This window comes from Lagenorhynchus albirostris, chromosome 18, assembly GCF_949774975.1.
Source record: "Lagenorhynchus albirostris chromosome 18, mLagAlb1.1, whole genome shotgun sequence".
NCBI classification, from domain to species: domain Eukaryota; kingdom Metazoa; phylum Chordata; class Mammalia; order Artiodactyla; family Delphinidae; genus Lagenorhynchus; species Lagenorhynchus albirostris.
The window spans coordinates 11043212-11066437 of NC_083112.1; the positions used below are offsets into that span (position 1 = coordinate 11043212).

Below are 23226 nucleotides of genomic sequence, written 5' to 3' on the forward strand. Positions count from 1 at the left end.
GAAAGTTTATCTTGGTTTTTACATTTTTTTAAAGGTTTTTTTTTTTTTTAAAGACTCAAATAAAACAAAAATCAAAGAAGAATCTGTGATGAAACGAGTTAGAGATTGCAGAGTTTGAAATATTTACTGTCTGTTCCTTTACAGAAACAGTTTGCTTGTTCTGTCCTAGAAACTCATAGTTGGGTCACAGTCAATAAATATTTATGAGAATGATTTTTTTCAGAATTAGAATATTCACATGAAATTCTGCTTCATATTTGCTCTCCAAAGGGGACAGTCTTTTCTATTGCAGAGTGATTTTGTTGACTAATTGACTCTGTAGTCATATTTAAAAAGAGAAAGGGAGAAAAGACTGATTTTTCACTTATCTGCAATATTCCAAGAAATGGAGAGGCCTGGACAATAACACGTATACACACATACATTATGCAGTCAGTTCTTAATTTCCTATACTTTTAATTAAAGATTGGGTATTTTATGAGGAGTGTCTTTCTTTCTACCTCATTCACAATTTTTTGGTTATTTTACTGAGGCACCAAAGGGATTCCATACATATATAATGTCTTGCTTATCATATTCCAGTGTAGAATAACGTGTGAGGTTGGGGGGACTGAACTGAACAGTGACTGCTTTCACTGGTCTGGATAGGTGGGGCCATGTATTAGGTGAGAATTAAGAAGTAGAGGTGGGAAGGGTCTTGTTAAGTGTGGTTTCTTAGGTGCTGAACTCCCCAGATGGAGAGCACTGTACCATCTGCTTTAGTCAGCAGATTTTGGTGATTATTGTTTATCTGATTCTGCATAGTTCCTACTCATGTAAGAGAAGGAAGTGATTTTTCTTTGTGTCCTTAACTTAGTGTAGAGAAATAGAGAAATGTATCCATAGTGGAGAAATTAGGTAGAACTTTTAAAATTCAGTCCAGTGTGTTTATGGTTAAATTTGGAATAGTCATTATGTTGATTCAGATGATTATCTATGGACAATTACAAGTAATTACAGTTTTAAAATTTATTTTACTTTTGTAAATAAATAGTTATAAGCCCTTTTGCTTTTAACCATAGAACTTGGAGAGTTGGTCAGGCGATTATTGAGTAGGTGGTTATTGTTTGTTTGCTTGCCCATAAATATGAAACATTTAACTGATTAACTTTCCCTAAAAAATCTTTAGTTGGTTTTTATTATTTAAATATTCCATAGAGTCTTAATTGTTGCTTTCTTCTGTTATTATTGTTATGCTTTATGGTATTCCTGACAATGAAGGCAGGTGTCCGTAAATATTTTGTCATTACAAAATAAAACATTTGATTTTTTTATGACTTTTTAAAACTAGAGCTATGACAAGTGCTTTCTCGGATCTTCAGAAACTGCTGATGCAAATAGGGTATTCTGTGGTCAACTTGGTGCCGTGTATGTGTTCAGTGAAGCCCTCAACCCTGCACAGATATTTGCAATTCATCAGTTAGGACCTGGATATAAGGTAGTAAAACCATCTTATTATAAATTCTATGGAAAGTTTTAGATGTGAAATGTGATACAATATAATATATAGTGATAGACTTTCTTCAATGTGGTTTAAAAGTCATCTCTGTATTTTGGAACTGAGTTATTATTATATGTTTCATTTTGTTTCAAAGGTGCTTTTTCACTTTTTAAGTATTTTTCCCTTCATGACCTTCTTTTATTCTTTAGAATGTTTTCTAATGTTGAAGCTGTGGCTTTTCTTGACATAATTCTGAAATAATAAATTTTATAAAACCATATTGCTTAATGTGGTATTTGAAATCTCAAATTTTGAAATATATAAATTATATTATGAACAATTGAAATGTTAGAAATAACTCGAAAAGAATAGTTAATTATTTAGAAGGAAAATGATGTAAAATATTACATGTAGCTGAAATTATTCAGTTTTAGCTTCTATTCTTGTTTGTCCTTTGCAGTAGGCAAGGAAGTGGGTACAGTAGTGCATATCCTAATTTTGCAAAACTAATTATTTAATGTGATTTATCATATTCTTCTGGTTTTTTGACTTTAAAAACAAAGATATATTTAAGCAAGATATTACGTTCACATATATGAATTCGTTCTTAATGGGCAGTACACCTGGCTGGGGAAATATGTGAGTTTTGTTTAAGTCACATTAGGAATTGTGATATCCCAAGCTGTTTGGAGCTGAGAGAGAATTCTAAAGTGTAAGTTAAAGTATTTGTATTTCTGAAGAAGCACGTGTCTTTCATGTAAGAGTTGTTTTTTTTTTTTTAAATTACTGTTTAAATAATCAATGTGAAGATTGTGTTATAGAAAACGAGTACTAAACATTAAAAATATTTCTTCTTTGCCTTTGGATTTTTGGATTAACATTTCTTTTTAAATTTTTATGTTCTATATTGGACATATAAGTCACAGTTTGAATTTACCCTTATTAAAAGATATTTCTGTTCCCAATGATTTTAATAACCATAATAATACTGAATGACAATAGTGCTGTCATTTTTATGTCAAGGTGACAGTATTTACTACCGTCTTCTGTCCATATCATGTTATTTGTTTTACTACCCCTAGAAATGAATTTACGCTTGTACAGCCACTTTTTCTTTCATGGGTCCTTTTATTGGGTTTGAGTCCTAGTTCGGCCATGTGTTGGCTTTGCATGGAAACGTTTCTGTAATTCAGATATTTGGGATAATATGCAACTTGCCTTCCTTTCATACTTCTTTGCCTTGTTCCATATTAATATGTGAAGTTGCTTTCTTCAAGCACTAACAGAGTGATGTTAAGTAGAGTGACAAACCAATGAAATATAAATAAAGGTAGAAAATCAAGAAAATACAGATGTGCAAATCATAAATCCAGTATGATTGCTATAGTGAAATTTCAGAATTGGTGGGAGCTTCTTGGCAGCAAAAAGGAAAAAGGGTTAAACATAAGCAGTTATATAATTCTCCATTCAGAAAGGCGCAAACATTGTTCTGAACCACTTTGCAAACTTAGCAATTTGTCATATGGCTCTTTCTTATCACATTCTTTTATACCAACAGCGAAAATAAGTAGTAACTCTGTGTCACCTCGTTTGTACACAAGTACCCAAGTGATGAAGAATCTATTCCTTGAATCCTAACATAGACAATAGAGTACCTACATCAGAGTCAGAACTTTTAAAAGAAAATGGCTCTAAATTGTGGGCATTTCATGAAAATGTATTTCATTAAGATTTGAAAGTTCCCTGTCTGTAGGCATAGCCTGCTGGGCCCCTTATTGTTAATGGAGGTTGACTGTAAGTCCATGGGTGCATGTGTATTTTCTCAACTTGTAAATTTTAAAAGTACAATTACTATCAGGACAGGCATCTGCAAAAATTTTGTCATTAAAAAGTTATTTCTGGAAATTCAGAAAATGAAGGAAAGGTGCAGAGGATGCAAATGAATATCAGACTGTGTTATGACAGGGAAAAAGGCTGAGGTGGTTCACACATTATAGTCTCAATTTTCTTGGTAAAGTAGGAGGCAAGGTCACTTCCCGTCAATGAAGCAATAGTGGGTTACAGTGGAATTTTTAAGGTATGTAGGACATATTAATTAGTTGAAATTTTACAAATGAAGCTTACATCATTAGTTGTTATATAATAACACAGTATTTATATTTTTTGCCTCAAAATCTCTGGAGAAAAGAGACAGCATAAAGAAGTTGTATTGGTCAGACAGTATTGTCTGTGGTTCTGAGCTTAATGTAGATCGCATGTCAACATCTGGGCTTTAAAATAAATAAAATAAATTAATTCTCCCCCTAATAATGTCTTCAGAATATCTATACTGTGAAGCCTGTCTCAAGTGATTTTGACCTGTGGATCATGAGAGTGCTAAATAATTTTCTTTATGTGGTTTTGAGCAGTGTAACTTGTCAGTGAATATTTTGTATTTGGTTATCTTTGGTAAATGGCAAATGAGGAAAGATATCACTAATCAGTTAAATAACTCATTAGGTTTGGAAGAAATTTGTAAAATACAGACTTTCTCAGTGTAACTTTCTGTAGTATAGTAAAATTTACTCCGAGTTAAGTTGATTTTGGAGCTCCATTTGGTTGGAGTTATTGAATGTTTACAAGATTATGAAGTCATATATAAGGTGGCCTTTTGACATAAACTTGCAGAACAGATTTTAACAAAGTTTAGATATTTCATAATCATTACTGGAGATTTCTTAATTATCAAATAACCTATGTGTCAAGCAATTAGTCTTCATTGCTAGATATTTCAGTATTTAGTTTTGTGTTCTGTCTTTCATTCAAGAAAATTATAGCATCATGATGTTTTAACAGTTTATTATATTAGGATAAAAGCCTAACTGATAAGAGAAAATGTATAAAACAACCTCCAGAACGAAAAATCCACTTTGGAGATTTTCCAAAACTCATATGGAAGGGAAAGCTCCTAAGAAACTGATATTCCCACAAATAACCGTGTAAAAACTCTGGACATCATGCTGAAAAAATCCACCTGAGGGCCTTGGTGACTGAATAAAAAGCAGGGATGTTCTAGAGGGGAGTCAAAACATGGAACAAGTGGTCAGCATGGGCTGAGTTTCTCATTTTTCTATTTTGATGTACCAACTTCCCAGCCAGAAAAATTAAGGTAACAAACACTAGGGCAACCAGCACTACAGGGTGATTAATGGGCCCCCAGAAAAGAGGCAGTCGGAAAAGGGTCTGAATTCTATATTTTAAAAAAACACAGTTAAAATCTATGGCTGACCCATGAAACCATGTATGATCATGACAAACGGGTAGTAGATTGTAAATAAGACTTCAGGAACTGAATTGAGATCCGAGACACCACACATAGAAGGCATGACAATCTGTAATTGTATCTAAACAAGAAAACGACCCCCCAAAACAAAATCATTTGGATTTTTTCAGAATATAGTCTCCACAGGATAATATTCAAAATGTCCAGCATATCATCACAAATTACTCATCCTATGAAGAGCTAGGAAAATGTGACTTATTCTCAAGGGAAGAGAAAATCGGCACATGCCACCTCCAAAATAACGTAGATTGTTTAATTATCACATGAAGACTTTAAGGGACTTTTTATAACCAGCAGTGTAAAAAAATTTGCTTGTAATGAATTAACAGGTGGGAATTATCAACCACAAAATAAAAAAATCAAATGGAAAATTTGGAACTAAAAATATATATTTAAAGTAAAAAGAAATCCACTGTTTGCTTATTAGCAGAATGGACATGAACGAAAAATAAATGAACTTGGATATAGATCGAAACCTTAGAAGAGAGATAGAAAAGATTGGGGGGAAAGAACTGAAGAGATTTATGGGACAGTCTTGAAATCTAATATGCAAAGTGATAAAATAAAAATTTACATTTGAAGGCAAGACAAGAAAAATTTAAACATAAGGTTTTTCTCTGCCCTTTGGACTCCTTTCTCCCTTCTGGTGTGCATTGTGCATCTGCATTATGCATTAACCAGACCTTCCCGATGCAGAAATACCTGCTCAACCATAAAGATCAGTTTTTCTCCTTCTATTGCCAGCCATATAACTCCTTAGAAGATAACAATCCTTTATCAATTCTGTAAGGAGTCATGATGACCCCACTACTTGCCTTGTACATGCAGACATGTTTGGTGAACTTTATATACAATGCCGGTATATCATTTCCCTTAAAGATAGCAATTGGTGCAGAACAGACTGGAGATACTGGGCCACACCTAATAGAAGTTTTTAGCTTAAATACTTAGGACCTTATTAATGCTACTAGTTATAATACTTGTATTCTGCCTATTTTACAAGATTATTGTTCCTTGTATTACCAAATGTGTTACTGAGCCTCAGATAAAATTAATGATTATTAGGCGACTTGAAATGATTGACCAAATATATAGTCATATGAGATCAATGATGGTAATAGTATAACTCTAGATATGGGAAAAAACAAGAGGGAACCATTTCCTGGACCATAACAGACTAGTGAAAGAGGAGGTCCACAGGCCTTTGGCTACTGTTAACAGGGCCTAGTCCAGTAACAGCACATTGGGTGGCCTGTCAACAAAATCCTCGCCTGACATGGGACTGAGTATTCTTAGTGCCATGGGACAAATTCGTTCAGAAATGCCTCCCAAACTGAAAAGGAAGGGATTGGAAAATAATGTTTCTAGCCACTGCAGTTGCTGACTTTTAATACACCCTGAAAGGAGTTCAGGGCAGAGACCAGGAATGAGACACTCTGTGCTCTGGGAAAACTGGCAGAACTGGCCTTCAGATAGTTTGATATTTTCAGGAGAAGGTTTTATGAACCCAAACTCATACGTTTTCCCATACTTAGAAAAGCACTAAAATCATTAACTAAAAGTCTGTTCCTCATGACTAGCATCAGCCTTCTACTGAGATATGCGTTTGGTTGCATGTACCCTCTTCACCAAAATGTCATATATACTTGACCTTTCCCCCCTTTACCTTTTGGGAGCTGTTCTCAGAACTCACTAAGAGGCTGTCTCCTGGGTTATAATCCTCAAATTTGGCTTGAATAAAAATTTCCACTTCTTTCTCATATGATTATTGATTAACTTTTAATTGAAAAAAGTGTGAGAGAAGGGGGCAGAAAAAATATTTGAGGAAATAATAGTATAAACTTTCCCAAATTTGTTGAAAAACTATTTATAGACTGAAGGAACTCAGCAAACTCCAAACAAAATAAATTTAAGGAGTACCACAGAAGGCATATTATAGTAAAACTGCAGAAAACCAAAGGAAAGAGAAAATCTTGAAAGCAAGCAGAGAAAAACTAGACATAAATAAGGTAAAGAATCATTTGAGTAACTGCACACTTCTCATTAGAAATCAGGGAAGCCATAGAGCTGGAGCAAAACCTGTCAACCCAGAATTTTTCATTCAGTGAATATATTCTTTAAGTTTTATAAATGAAAATTAAGATAATTTGTTGCTACCAGATGTACATTACAGACTGGAGAAGGAAAGTTGGATCATTAGGAATGAATGAAGACCATTAGGAATGCTAACTGTATGGGTAAAAATAAAATATCCTTTTTGTTATTTTCTTTAAAATAAACAAAACTGATTAAAGAAAACATTACTACACTGTCCTTTTGGTTTATAATGTATATAAATGTAATATATATGGCAACTCTAACAGTAGGTTCTGGGGAGGGGATATAAATGGAGCTATATGGTTGCAGACTTTCCATATTTTATAAAGTGTCTGTGATATAATGATATTGACTGAAATTCAATAGCCAAGACAAAAAAAAATGACAAATTTTAAATCATTTTCTTTTTTTGAAATGTAAGTAGTATTTAATTTCCCTACAGCCTATGCTGTAGACCTCTTTTTCAAATCAAAGGTAACATATATTCAATACATACTTAATAGAAAGGAAAAACAAAATAAATTAATGCAAGCCAATAGAGACTGAATATGAATAAGAATCATTCACTCTTTCAGTCATTCTTTCTTTTAGTAAATATTACTATTAAATATTGTTTTTTGGCATTGTTATTCTAGGTGTTCAGGGGTTAGGGATATGATAGTGAATAAAACAGACAGGAATCCCTGCTTTGACAGAGAAAGACAAATACTGTATTTTTTTACTTAATATGTGGAATCTAAAAAACAAATCAACAAATACACCAAAATAGAAACATATTCACAGATACAGAGAACAAACTAGTGATTGCTGGAGGAAAGATGGGAGGATGGGTGAAATATATCAAGGGGATTAAGAGATACACACTACCAGTTATAAAACAAGTCACATAGATGTAATGTACAGCCCAAGGAATATTATAAATAGTATTATAATAACTTTGTATAGTGTGTAATCTATAAAACTATTGAAGCAGTCACTAAACATAGTGACTAATATAAGTCACTATATTATAAGTACATCTTATAATTATTATAAGTCACTGTATTATAAGTACACTATAAGTACATCTGAAAATAATATAAGTCAACTGTACTTCAATAAAAAAAAATCCTGCCTTTATTGGGGGGAAAGAGGATGTACATTATCATGGGAGGAGACAGACAACAAAACAAAATAAAAATATATATATAATGTGCTAGATGGTGATAAGTACAATGTGAAAAATAAAGTAGATAAAAAACAGGGAAAGTGGTAGACTGCAGTTTAAAATAGAGTGATTAGAAGAGGTTTTACTAAAGACCTCAAGGAGATGAAGTTGATGCCAGCCACGTGCATCTGGGGAACAGCTTTCAGGGCAAATGGAAGGGCAAGTCTTAAGGGCATTGGTAGGCTCTGACTTGGTAGATTAAAAAACACTGTGACTGTATTTCCTTGTGACTAGGATAGAGAGAGGCAGAGGGAGAGTAGTAGGAGATAAATTCAGGTATCAATTAAAGACTTGCAGATGATTGTTCTGACTTTGCTTTTTACTCTTGAGTGAGAGGGAAAGCCTTTGGAGAGTCTTGAGTGGATTGATCTGATATCAATATTAAAAGCATCAGTGGCAATAGAGAGACTAGTTAGAAGGCTATTGCAAATATTTAGGTGAAAGACGATGGTAGTTTAGACAAGGCTGATAGCAGTGGAAAGTAATGGGACTTGACTGGATTTTGATAAAGCATACCTAAACTAAAACTCTAAGAGGACAGCTTTTGGATGTATTTTGGAAGTAAAGTGAGTAGGATATTCTGTCACTATAAATATGGGGTAAAGGAGCAAGAGAGGATTCAAAGGTGACCCAGTGCTTGAATAACTGAATTGATGGATTTGTTATTTACTGAGATGGGAAAGACTTGGAAGGACTAAGTTTTGGGGAGGAAGATCAAGAGTTTGGCTTTTGACATGTTAAATTTGAAATGCCTATTAGACATCTAAATGGAGAAATGAGATAAGTCTGGAGCTTAGGAGAGAAGTGTAGTTTGGAGATAGAAGTTTAAAGTTGACAGGATATAGACAGGATTTAAAGCCTCAAGACTGGATTTAGGTACCAATAAAGTGAGTTGAGAGACAAAAGATGACTGAGTAATGAGTCTAAAGGAAGAGGAAATGATTAACTTTCAAATGCTGCTGACAGGTTGAGTAAATTGAGGACTGAAAAATGTCTACTGAATTTAGCAGCATGGAGGTCATGAGTAATCTTGATTATCACACCTTAGGCAATTAGTTGAAGAGGGAGGAAAAAAACTTTAATGAAGACAGTAGTGTCCAGAATTCAAAGAGAAGCATTAAATGTTTTTATAAATGAACGTATAGTTTAGTTTTGCTTGTTTCATTCTATAGTACAGGGGTCCCCAACCCCTGTGCCACAGACCGGAAGTGGTCTGTGGCCTGTTAGGAACCAGGCCACACAGCAGGAGGTGAGTGGTGGATGAGCGAGCAAAGCTTCATCTGTATTTACAGCTGCTCCCCATTGCTTGCATTACTGCCTGAGCTCCGTCTCCTGTCAGATCAGTGGTGGCATTAGATTCTCATAGGAGCACGAACTGCTGTGAACTGCACATGCGAGGGATCTAGGCTGTGCACTCCTTATGAGACTCTAATGCCTGATGATTTGAGGTGGAGCTGGGGCAGTGATGCTAGTGCTGGGGAGTGGCTGCAAATACAGATTATCATCAGCAGAGAGGTTTGACTGCACAGAGACCATAATAAATCAGTTGCTTGCAGACTTATATCAAAACCCTATCAGTGAGTGGCAAGTGACAATTAAGCTGCATCTGGTGGCAGGTTTTATAGTGGCAAGTGAGTTGATGTACTTCAATTATACAGCTGCATCTGGTGGTGGGCTTTAAGTCAGAATCCGACACTTAATTTAGTCCACGCGTGGCCCGCCCATTATTTTATTTACCACTTCTGTGTGTGCCGCTTTCCTGCCCTGCACACTTGTCTCAGTCACAGTTTTGGTAAGCCCACAAGCTAACCCTAGCCAAAATGAGTAAAAATCAAACGTCGCTGGAGAGCTCTTTGAAAAGGGAGAAAGACCCAATGATGAGAGAGCAGAAGACTCTAAGAATGCCAACAAAAAGAAAGCTGCATTTAAAAGAAAAAAACAAGAGTCCTACTTAAATTATGGGTTCATTGAAACAGGTGATTCACATTCTCCAAGCCCGCTTTGTATAATACGTGGCGACTCTCTATCCAACAAATCCATGAAACCTTCAAAACTGCTTTGCCTCATGGAGACCAAGCACCCTGCATTAAAAGACAAGACTTTGGAGTTTTTCAAAAGAAAAAAACGTGAACATGAAGAACAGAAGCAATTACTGAAGGCCACCACTTCATCAAATGTGTCTGCACTGAGAGCATCGTTCTTAGTGGCTAACCGCATTTCTAAAGCTAAGAAGCCCTTTACTGTTGGTGAAGAGTTGATCCTGCCTGCTGCTAAGGACATTTGTCGTGAACTTTTAGGAGAGGCTGCAGTTCAAAAGGTGGCACATGTTCCTCTTTCGGCTAGCACCATAACTAGATGAATTGATGAAACAGCAGAGGATATTGAGGCACAATTTTTAGAGATGATTAATGAGTCACCGTGGTACGCAATCCAGGTTGACGAGTCTACCGATGTTGACAAGGCAACAGTGCTTGTTTTTGTGCGATATATTTTTCAGGAGGATGTGCATGAGGATATGTTATGTGCACTTTTGTTGCCAACCAACACCACAGCTACAGAACTATTCAGTCTTTGAATGATTACATATCAGGAAAACTGAATTGGGCATTTTGTGTCAGTATATGCACGGACAGAGTGGCTGCCATGACTGGATGGCTTTCTGGTTTCACTACTTGGGTCAAAAGAGGTCGCTTCTGAATGTGTGTCTACCCACTGTGTCATCCATAGAGAAGTTCTGCCTAGACGAAAAATGTCGACTGAACTTAACATTTTGCAGGATGTGATTAAAATTATCAACCACATTAAGGCACATGGCCTTAACTCACGTCTGTTCGTGCAGCTCTGTGAGGAGATGGACGCAGAGCACACACATCTTCTCTTATACACAGAAGTGAGATGGCTTTCTAAAGGGAGATACCTGGCCAGAGTTTTTGAGTTCCGAAAGCTGCTCCAGAGATTTGTTTTAGAAAAACAGTCACCACTGGCAGCACGTTTCAGTGACACAGAATGGGTCGCAAAACTTGGTTACTTGTATGACATATTCAACCTGCTCAACGAACTCAGTCTGTGACTTCAGGGGAGAACAGCAACTGTGTTCAAGTCAGTAGATAAAGTGGCTGCATTCAAAGCCAAACTGGAATTATGGGGGCAACGAGTGAACATTGGGATTTTTGACATGTTTCAAACATTAGCAGAGATTTTGAAATAGACTGAGCCAGGGCCTTTTCGCTCCCAGCTGGTGCATGATCACCTATCTCAGCTTTCAAGAGTTTGAGCATTACTTCCCAACCACAAAAGACCCCTGAACTGGGAAGGAGTAGATTCACTTATTCGTGAATAAGCCAGGTGAATCGACTTTGTCCATGCTAGAAGAGGATCAACTGCCTGATCCTTGGCAAATGACAGTGGCCTTAAAAGTATGTTTGAGACGACTTCAAATCTCCATATGTCTGGATTAAAGTCAGGCAGAATATCCTGAGATTGCCACAAAAGCACTGAAAAGCCTGCTTGCATTTCCAACATCCTATCTTTGTGAAGCAGGGTTTTCTGCAGTGACAGCAAGCAGAATGAGATCACGGAGTATACTGGACGTAAGCAACACACCTCGGGTGTCACTATCTCTAATCACCCCCAGATGGGACCATCTAGTTGCAAGAAAACAAGCTCCCACTGATTCTGCATTATGGTGAGTTGTATAATTATTTCATTATATATTACATGTTATAATAACAGAAATGAAGTGCACAATAAATGTAATGCTCTTGAATCATCCAGAAACCTCCTTCCCGCCGGTCTGTGGAAAAATTGTCTTCCACAAAACCAGTCCCTGGTGCCAAAAAGGTTGGGGACTGCTGCTATAGTATATTTCATACCAAGACGTTATCTCTTCTTTTGTGATACTCCACTCCATTTCCATCATTTTTTTCTTTTTGAGGAACTGTTTATATGTAGTTGGTTTTTTCTGGTCTCCTGATTATTTCCTTTTACTGTATCACACATATTTTTATGTCTAGTACATTTGTAAATAAAAATTTTATAGAAATAAAAGCCTCTGAGTAATATGTACTTAATGTGCCTTTGAAATATGGTTATATAAACAACTTGCTCTGTAAAAAGGGAAGCTTTATTTTTAAACTATAATATTTTACATGATTTTCCTTTTTAGCTAGTTTCTTTTGGAAGATATATACATATTCAAAATATGCTACCATTTTTCAAGTTAATTGCATTTCTGTTTTGGAATTGCCTGCATGGTCAGTTTTTAAGTGACACAGGGAAACAGTTTCATTACTTTAGAGCTAAACTGTATTTTTGATGAAAGATGGTTTTATGACACCTATTAATTCAGCAAGCATGGCTTCAAATCTTTTCTCTTTTTCCAAAATTAAATCAATCCCTTGGGGATGACAGTTCTCCTTCAAAAATATAACTTAAAATGCTGTAGAGTTCAGCTGGTAGTGGGAATGGAGAGCCGACCCCGGGGAGCCCTGAGTAGCACCCCCATCTCCCCAAGGAGCCACAGCTGCCTCAGCTGGCCCCAGTCACCATCACTACAACCGTAAGCATCCAGGCCGAGGCCCAGCCCAGCAGCACCATGGGGAGCAGTGGCCCCTGTGGCTTCACATCTGCAGCACCTGCCTGCAGGGACAAGAAACTCATCACAGTGAAGGTTTTTGGAACAGTAAAATGGTTCAGTGTAAGAAACGGATGTGATTTTTTCAATAGGAGTAACACCAAAGAAGATGTATTTGTATACCAGTCTGCCCTAAAGAAGAATAACTCCAGGAGGCACCTTTGCAGTGTAAGAGATGGAGAAACTTGGAGTTTGATGTTGCTGAAAGGAGAAAAGGGTGTGGAAGCAGTGAATGTTCCAGGCCCTGGTGGAGTTCTAGTGCCAGGCAGTAAATATGCAGCAGATGTAACCATGATAGATACCGTCCACATAATAGGGGTGCTCCACACAATTAACAGCAGAATGACCAGAATAATAAGAATGGAGAAAGAATGAGGGATCGGAGAGTGGTCCCAAAGGCCAGGCTCTACAGCAGGCCACTGTGCCCATCTTACTACGTGGAGACCCTATGGGTGTCGACCACAGTATTCCAACCCTACTGTGCAGGGAGAAGTGATGGAAGGTGCTGACAACCAGGGTGCAAGAGAGCAAGGTAGACCAGTGAGACAGAGTATGTAATGTGGTTTATAGACCACCATTCCACAAGGGCTTACTTCACCCAAGACAGCCTAGAGAGGACCACAATGAAGGAGCTAGGGAAAATCAAGGAGATGAGACTAAGGTCAGCAGTCACCTCAACGTTGTTAAGGACGTAGCTTCAATTACCAATGCAGACCCCCAGAAAACCCTAAAGTACAAGATGGCAAAGAGAAAAGCAGCAGATGCACCAGCTGAGAATTAGTCTTGCTGGAGGCTGAGTAAATGCACTTTTCCCATCTCTACCATCATCTGATTTAGCTATCCAACAAGAAGAAATGAATGTAAAGTTTCAGCAATAAGAAAAGAAGGAGAGTGGAGCTGAAGACCTCAAGTGCTTGCTCTTTGCCCCGTGACCAGATAGCTAGAAGTATTACCTGCACTACCTATGCAGGTTGGAGTTTTTACTATCTCTTTACTTAAAGACTCTTTGATGATGACAAACATTTTTTTTTTTAAGGCTGTTTTTTCTCAATACACCTTTAAACGTTTTTAAATTGTTTCATATTTGTTCAAGTTGAGATTTTAAGAAGCTTATTTTTAATTTATAATATAATAAAAGTTCACAACATGATTTTTTTTTCAAAAAAGTCAGTAAACTGCAAGCACCTGTTAATAAAGGTCTTTAAAAAACCCTGTAGATTCTGAAAATAGTTTTTTTTTTAAAAATCCTAGATATAAGGAATATTTTGAGTAATAGAATATATGTGAGTAGTTCTAAGAGGTTTCTTTTGCAAAATACACCACTCATTTGATCATACTTGTTTAGGTATATTTGCTTTAAAATATCAGGCGTATTACTTTATAGCTATACTATATTTAGAATGCTAGAATTCCAGTGAATGGCAAGAAAAGTGTTCTGTTTTTCCAAAGTTCTAGTTTTATTCCCCCAATGCAATGCCTTCAGCAGAGCCTTATTTTATTTTATTTTTTTCCGGTATGTGGGCCTCTCACTGTTGTGGCCTCTCCCGTTGGGGAGCACAGGCTCCGGATGCGCAGGCTCAACGGCCATGGCTCACGGGCCCAGCCGCTCCGCGGCATATGGGATCTTCCCGGACCGGGGCACGAACCCGTGTCCCCTGCATCGGCAGGCGGACTCTCAACCTCTGCGCCACCAGGGAAGCCCAGCAGAGCCTTATTTTATTACCCATATTCAAATAATTTTTACTCATTGGTCTTAAAATGGGTAATTCCTACTGGGTTTATCCAGTTAATATACATTTTCTATATACTAACAACTTTCTCCTCTAGCAGCTCTGACTAATAATGTACCTAATGACCACTGAGGGGGAATAATATAATCTTAATGCCACTTTCTCATTATTCAGAGATCTCCAATTTTTAAAGTGTCATTATAAACTTTTAGATTTAAACGTATTTGAGGTGTTTCAACCTATAGCAGTTACTATGTTTTTCTTTTAAAACTTCAAATTGCTCCAACTCTGGGTATCTCTTCTAGTTGGTCTCTTAGTCCATTTGACCTGACCCTGTAGTCTTTGATAGCTTCCTTTTTATTTCCTATGACGATGTTTCTGGCTCATCCTGAACATTTTGTTGTTTCAGTCCTGGAATCAGCCGGTACTCCAAGAATCTCTAGTCTCTATTAATGGGAAATTTAGGACTTGCTGTGTTTTATCTCGACCTCCTCTTAGTTAAATCTGTATCTTTTTTCTTCCCCATTGAGACATCTTGTTGGCAAGTACATGGAGGATGTTAGAATTAGAAAAGCCTATAATTACACATATAACAGTCTAAGAACTACAGTACCAATACTACCCTACAGACATAATTACTGAAAACAGTTTGTTTTCCATATGCTCTCTCTGTTCTCCTTGCCATTTTTTAATTTCTGAGGTATAAATGTTATGGGCTGAATTGTGTTCCCCCAAAATTCATGTGTTGAAGTTCCAACTCACAATGTGGCTATATTTGGAGATAAGGTCTTTAAGGAGGTAAAGTGAAGTGAAGTCATTAGGGTGGGTCCTAATACAATATGAATGTTATAAGGAGAGGAAATTAGAACACAGACACACACAGAAGACACACATGAAGATACAGGGAGGGGAAATGGGTCATTTACAAGCCAAGGAGAGAGGCTTCAGAGTCCAACCCTGCTGACAGTTTGATCTTGGATTTCTAGCCTCCAGAATTGTGAGAAAATAAATTTCTGTTGTTTAAGCTACTTGGACTCTGGTACTTTGTTATGGCAGTCCTAGCAAACTAATACAAGGGATTAACTACATTGTGAATGCACGTAGTTATTACATATTATTCTCTCTTATTTTAACTCTTAGTAGTTTTAAAGTACTCATATATTTAAGGTTCATCACATTCCTTACATTGATGTGTTTTGCCTATCTAAAGCTTATTCTATAGTTTATTCTTCAGGAAGGACTCATGGGAAGAATGTTTTCTGAGAACTGCATTTCGGTATTAGTTTATCAGGGACCATTATGTTTGACAGCCATTTGCTTTGCTATAAAATCCTTGACTAACCTTTCTTTGTACATCTCAAATTTGTTACTAATTTTCTTCTGACTTAAAGTATTTTTGTTGAAAGTCTGATGACAGTTTAATATGCTTTCTATTGTAAGTCACTTGCTCTTTTTGCCCACATGTTCAAAGGATTTTGTTTAAATTCAGCAATTTTGCTAGATAGGTCTTAAATATTCTGAGTTGATTTCTCGTTTAAATGGTATGCACTTTCAGTATGCAGTCTTGTATCTTTTTATATTTCAAGGAATTTTTTATACTGTTCACTGTTTGTTCTATTTCCTTGCTTTGCTTTTCTTCAGAGACTTGACTATACATGTTTGATTTACTTTGCTTATCTTTAATATTTGTCACTTTATCTTGAATCTTCATCTTTTTTTTCTTTCTCATTTTTCAAATTTAAAAATAAAGTGAAACTTACAGAAAAGTTACAAGCACAGTAGTAAGCAGTTTTTTCCCTGAGCCATTTGAGAGTATTGCTGACATAATGTCCCATCATCCCTGAATATTGTGTTTGTATTCCTTTATATAATTCCTTTATATAATTATTAACATCAGTGTGTTACTACCTTTATATAATTATATATAACAAAAACATTCCTTTATATAATTATTAATATCAATGTGTTACTACCATGTAATTCTCAGACCCCATTAAAATTTTGCTAATTGTCCCATAATGTCCTTTTTAGGAAAATGATCTAGTTCACAACGTTTATGTTATAATATATCTTTAGTCTGCTCAACAGAACAGTTTTTGTTCATTCTTTGTTCAGTCTTTGTTCATTCTCTGTCTCCCGTGCCTGGCTAATAACCCTGTTGGGTGGACACACTCCTCACCTCTCTAGGACTTTGACACCATGTTGCCTGGTTATGGTCCTGACTCAGCTGAGGGCTCTGCCACCCTGCTGGCCACTGCAGCTCCTCACCTCTACCCCTAGTGCAAACCCCTGCCTTGTTTAGCCCTATCTGTTAGCTTTATAAATTTTCAGGAAGGCAGGAGGAATAGTAAGAGGAAAAGAGCTTCATTTCTTTGTTTTATTTTATTGTTTTTATTTTTTTGTTTTATTTTTTTGTTTAATGCCAGCTTTATTGAGATATAATTCACATATATTCAATTCACCCATTTAAAATTTATAATCCAAGGGTTTTAGTATATTCACAGATATATGCAACTATCAACACAGTGAATTTTAGAACATTTTTACCATCTCAGAAAAGAAACCTTGCACCCTTTAGCTCTCAACTTTTTATTCTCTCACTCCTTACCCCATTTCTAAGCAATCACTAACCTTTCTGATTCTATAGATTTGCCTATTCTGGACATTTCATATAAATTTTGAAATTGGGAAATGATGGGTCCCTTTAATTTCCACATAAATTTTAGGATCAACTTGTCAGTTTCTGAAAAAAAGACAACACACCCACACAAAACAACAACAATTATAACAAAACCCAACTGTGATCTTGATAGAGATTGTGTTGAATCTTTTATTTGGAGAATCTTACCAACTACACAATATTAAGTCCTCCAATCCATGAACATGGGATGTCTTTACATTTATTCGTGTCTTCTTAATTTCTTTCAAAGAGGATTTGTACTTTTTGCCATAAGTCAAATGCCAGAAATTTTGACTTCTTTTGTTAAATTTATTCTCTAGTATTTTATTATTTTTGATGCTGTCATAAATAGAGTTGTTTATAATGTTATATTTGGATTTTCTTTGCTAGTGTATACAATGGATTTTTATGTTATGATTCTGTATCCTGCAATCTTGCTGAAAATACTAGCACTAATAGTTTTATCTAGAATCTCCAGTATAATGTTGAACAGAACATTAGCACAGGTATCCTTGTCTTGTTACTGATCTTAGGGGGAACGCTTTCAGTCTTTTAGCATTAAATGTGTTGTTATCTGTGAGTTTTTCATTGATGCTTTTTATCAGATTGGGGAAACTCCATTTTATCCCTACTTTGCTGAACACTTTTTAAAATAAAGGGGTGTTGAATTTTGTCAAATGCCTTTTCTGTGTTTATTAAGATAAGCATTTATTGAGATAATAATATTAACATATTAATTAGTCTAGGTATAGGTTTGTCAATTTTGATCTTTACAAAGAATCAGCTTTTGTTTTTGTTGTGTTTTCTCTATTGTTTTTCTTATTCTCTATTTCAATACTTTTTCCTGTAATTCTTAGTGTTTTCTTCCTTCTGCTTGTTTTATGTTTAGTTTGTTCTTTTGTAATCCAATGTCATAAGGTGGAAGACTTGGTTGTTGATTTGATGTCTTTTTTAATATAAACACTTACAGTGTTGCCTCTGAGTACTGCTTTACCTGCTTATGTTTTGGCATTTGTGCCTTTATTGTCATTCATCTCAAAACATTTTATAATTTCCCTTTTGACTTCTTTTTGACACATTTTTATTTAGCAATTTGTTTATTTCCATAATATTTTTGAATTTCTGAAATTTCTATTATTGATTTCTAATTTGATTCCATTTTGGTCAAAGAAGGTACTTAGTATTATATTTACCCTTGTAAATTTAATCAGGTTTGATTTATGGCTTAACATTGCTCTACCCAATGTTTGATGTACACTTAAGAGTTATGTATATTCTGCTGTTGTGGGGTGTAGTGTTATAGAGATATCTCTTAGGTCTGATCACTTTATAGTGTTGTTCAACTTTTATGTTTCTTTGTTGACTTCTGCCTAGTTGTTCTATCCACTGTTCGACTTGGGAATTGAAGTTATCAACTATTAATCTTAACTTGTCTTAATGTTTCTTCCTTCGTTTCTGTCAAGTTCTTCTTCATGTATTTTGGTGCTTGGTTGTTAGATGCACATATGTTATTATCTTCTTGGTGGATTGATTCTTTTATTATTATTAAATGTCACTCTGCCTCTAGTAACATATTTTGTTTAAAGTCTGTTTTTGCTTAGTACAGCAACTCCAGCTTTCTTGTGGATTGTTGATAAATTTTCCCTTTTACTTTGAATCGATTTTTGACTTTGAATCTAGAGTATGCCTCCTATAGACAATACATTGTTAGATCTTGTTTTATTATCCAGTCTAATACCATCTGCCTTTTGAGCAGATTGTTTTTCCATTCACCTTTAATGTTACTGATATAGTTGGATTTACATCTGTCGTTCTGTCTGTTACCTATGTCTCATGATCTTTTTAATTCCTTTATTCTTTACTGCTTTCTTTTGCATTAAATGAATATTTTCTATTGTAGCATTTTCCTATCTTTAATGAATTTTTTAACTCTATTTCTTTTACTTATTTACTTAGTGGTTGCTATAGGACTTAACCATTTAAATTTTAACTTATCAGAATCAACTTCAGATTTATACTAACTTAATTCCAGTGAGATATAGAAATGTCACTTCTTATAGATGTATTTTTTCTTCTTTTTTGTGATATAGTTATACGTAGTACATATTACAATGTTGGTTACAAACCCAACATTACATTATTATAATTATTACTTTATATAGTTGAATGTCTTATAAGGAAGCTGAGAGAAGAAAATCAACTGTATGTTTATAGCTTTTGTTATATTAACCTAATTTTCATTTACGGATTTCCTCATTTGTTCATTTATCACCTGGACTGATTTCCTTAGCTCAATATAGCTTTCCCACTCACCTCCTTTGTGTTGTTATTAGCAAATACATTACATTTTTATGTTATAGGCAAAACCATACTTTATATACACATTATCTTATAAAATTGCTTTGAAATCTGTTAAGAGGGAAAAAGGAGAATAAATATGCATTTATACCATCTTTTATAACCACATGACTACTGGTGCTCTTTGTTTTTCATGTGGATTCAAATTACTGTCACTTTTAGCTTGAAAGACTTCCCTTTGTTATTTCTTGTAAGGTAGGTCAGCTAGCAGTAAATTATCTTAGTTCTTATTTATTTGGGAATGTATCTTATTTCCTTTTAGATTTGAAAGCTAGATTTGCTGGATATAAATTCTTGGTTGATATTTTTTTCTTTGAGTACTTTGAATGCTTTATTCCTCTGTGTTCTGGCCTCCATTTTTTCAGATGAGAAGTCAGCTGTTGATCTTATTATTGTTCTCTTTTAAGTAAAGAGTCGTTTTTCTTGTGCTGCTTTTAAGATTTTCTCCTTGTCTTGGGCTTTCACCATTACTATGACTTTTCTGTTTGTAGATTTCTTTGCTTTTATCTTTCTTCAAGTTCATGGGCTTCCTGAATAGGTAAATTAATGCTTTTCAATAAATTGGGAACTTATCATCCATTAAATTCTTGAATATTTTGCTTTTCTTTTCTCTTTCTTCTCTGCTTTTGGTATTCTCATTCTTCATACCTTAGTACAGTTAATTGTTTCCCACATTTCTCTGAGGCTCTGATCATTCTTCACTCTCTTTTCTCTCTGGTTTTTGGATTGCATAACCTTTATCTGTTGATCTTATATTTGCTAATTCTTTCTTCTGCTTGTTCAAATATACTGTTGAGACCCTATAGAGAACTTTTCAATTCATCGTACTTTTCAACTCCAGAATTTCCATTTGGATTGTTTTTATAATATCTTTCTCTCTTTTAAAAAAAAATACTAAATTTTAATTTTATTGATATTTTAAAATACTAATTCTATTAATATTTTCCCAGGTTTATTGAGAAGTAATTGACTATGTCACTGTATAAGTTTAAGGAGTACAGCATGATGATTTGGTTTACATATACTGTGAAATGATTATTTTAATAGATTCAGCTAACATCCATCAGCTCATATAGATACAATAAAGAAAAGAAAAAAGGTTTTTCTTGTGATTAGAACTCTTAGAATTTATTAAAAAGTTTTTCTTGTGATTAGAACTCTTAGAATTTATTCTCTTCACTTTCCTATATATCAATATCTATCTCTTAATTGATATTCTCTATTTAATGTGACATTGTCATCATAACTATATTTACTTCTCTAATTATGGTTTCCTTTAGTTCTTTGAACATGTTTTTATGGCTGCTTTGAAGTCTTTTTCTGTTAAATCTGACATCTGATTGCTATCACTAGCAATTTCTGTTGCCTGCTTCTTCTCCCATGTATGGGTCATATTTTCCTGTTTCTATGTCTCTCAGTGTTTGGTTGGGAAATGGACATTTTAGGTAATATATTGCTGCATGTCTGGGTACTACTATCCCCGTCTCCTTTTAGGGCTTATTATTTGTTTATTGACTGGATAGATTACTTTAGTGGGTTTTTTCTTAATTTTAATTTTTTTCTTAAATATTTGCAAGAACTCAGCATTGAAGCTGCAGCCTAGAGTGTTTTCTGAATAAAAATTATAAATATAAATTTTTAAATAGATGTCAGAGAGTTCATATTTTATATTTCTTCTTTGAATGCTTTTAAATTTACTTTTCAAGTAATACATACGTTTCATTTATATGATTTTAGTCTTTGGAAGTTTGCTGAAGTTTGTCTTATGAACCCAAATGTGTGTCCTCTTTGCTAGTTGTTCCATGTGTTCTTGAAAAGAATGTGTATTGTCCTCTTGTTACACATAGTGTTCCATATTGAAATATTATACTGAAATGTTCTATTTTTAAGAAAGCTGAGTCATGTTACTCCTTTGAGTATAATTAGTACAAAATATGGTCATACACGGGTTTTTCTTTAAAAAATTATAATAGCTTTATTAAAGTATAGTTTACATATCATACAATTCACTCATTTTAAGTATACAAGTAAATTATTTTATATAAGCTTACAGAGTTGTGCAAACATCACCACAATCCACTTTTAGAACATTTCTACCACCCTGGAAAGATCTCACTTGCCAATTCTCAGTCATTCCTCATTCTCATCCCCATCCTATTCAAACCATTTTATATAATAGTTCTCTTTTGGAAAATTCTTCTTAAAATAATAATCCAATAAATATTGATATTTATGCACAAATCTGCTTATTATACCTTAAAAAATATAAGTTTGAAGATTTGGAAGTGATCTGAATACCACAAATGGGATTAAGATAAGACAATTATTTTATGTACATAATGGATTATATGTTTACAGTCATTTAAATTGAATCATATTTTTAAAATATGGTATAATTAATTGTGATGTGAAGTTGTATTGCTACAATTAGCAAAAGTATGAAATAATGATCTTTGTATAACAGACTGAAAAAATTAAGACCATTCTTTTTCCCCACATAAGACTAGTTTTATTAGACATCTTACATTATATTTCCCCAAAAAGATTTTATAACTTCCAAGAGAATATATTAAACATTTTTGATTCCTTTGTAAGCAGTATGAACCAAATGAAAGTAAAGGTTTTTTTTTTTTTTTTTTACCTGATAATGGAATGTACATACAGTTCAGCAGTGTTAAAATGTAGACATGGAGAAGCTATTTACAGTGTTTCACAACACACTTCTCAGTATTTTATTCCAGTCCTTATTTTTAGAAACCATGTACTTGGAGTTCTTAAGCATCATAGGTATAATACCCCCAAAAAAAACAAACAAAAAGGGTAAGAAGTATCACTAAACTGCTTCAGACAAATTACTTTTAAAATATAGTAATCATGAGCCAAGGAGAGTGATATCTTTAGTGTTTTGCATGACTTTTTACTTAAATTTACTTAAATTCATTGAATATTATTTAAAAAGTTATATCAGTAATTATTAGTACAGGACTTTCAGCTCAAAAGACTTGCTTGCAAGTTCAATGTGGGGCAAAGGACATGGGTGATTTCATATTCATACTTAATGGTTGCTTTGTTTCTCAAAACAAACAATTCTTTTATACATGCAGTAAATCAAGGAAAAGTGTGCAGCCTCTCTGAAAAGAGCCAAAGAAAAACATTTAAACAGACAAAAACTGAAAAGTGGTAGACTTTAGCAACAGTAGAAAACCAGAGTTTTATGATTGGAGTCCAGAAGGAAGACCAAAATCAAGGAAGATGAAATAGGGTAGTATGTTTTTAATCTTAAACATTAGGGGGTAGATGATTTTACTCTAAATCGTGGATTTTCCCTGAAGAAGGAAAAGTCATTTAAAAGTAGCTTTAAAATGACTTGGGAAAATGAAAATGATTACATTATGATGAATTTTCTCATACAACTTTACAATTCAGAAGACATTTATTAAAGCGTTTCTGTGTACAGAGCACTATTATAGGCATTATGGAAGATGCAAAACTATAAATTATCTTTAAGGATCTTACAGCCAAATAAGGGAGAAAGACATACAAAAGCTGAAAAGTAAAGTTGCATGAAAATATAGTCATGGTATAATCTGTGAACACTGAGTCCTATGTGATCATGGAGAAGGGTTCTGATTGTAAGAACTGGGAAATGCTTGGAAGAGAAGACAGCTTTAAAACCAGTTCGGGGGACTTCCCTTGTAGTGCAGTGGTTAATAATCTGC

At 34.6% G+C, this 23226-nt stretch overlaps 1 protein-coding gene and 1 pseudogene across 1 annotated transcript in view; both read left to right on the forward strand.

Annotated features, from left to right (window-relative positions):
- Positions 1 to 23226, forward strand: part of NBEA (neurobeachin) — a 627916-nt gene that overhangs the window by 73203 nt on the left and 531487 nt on the right. Inside the window, exon 8 of the mRNA XM_060128644.1 lies at positions 1331 to 1477. Within this exon, the coding sequence (XP_059984627.1) occupies positions 1331 to 1477 (147 nt within the window). The remainder of the gene's footprint in view (positions 1 to 1330; positions 1478 to 23226) is intronic.
- On the forward strand, positions 11469 to 13520 carry LOC132508969 (Y-box-binding protein 1-like; annotated as a pseudogene).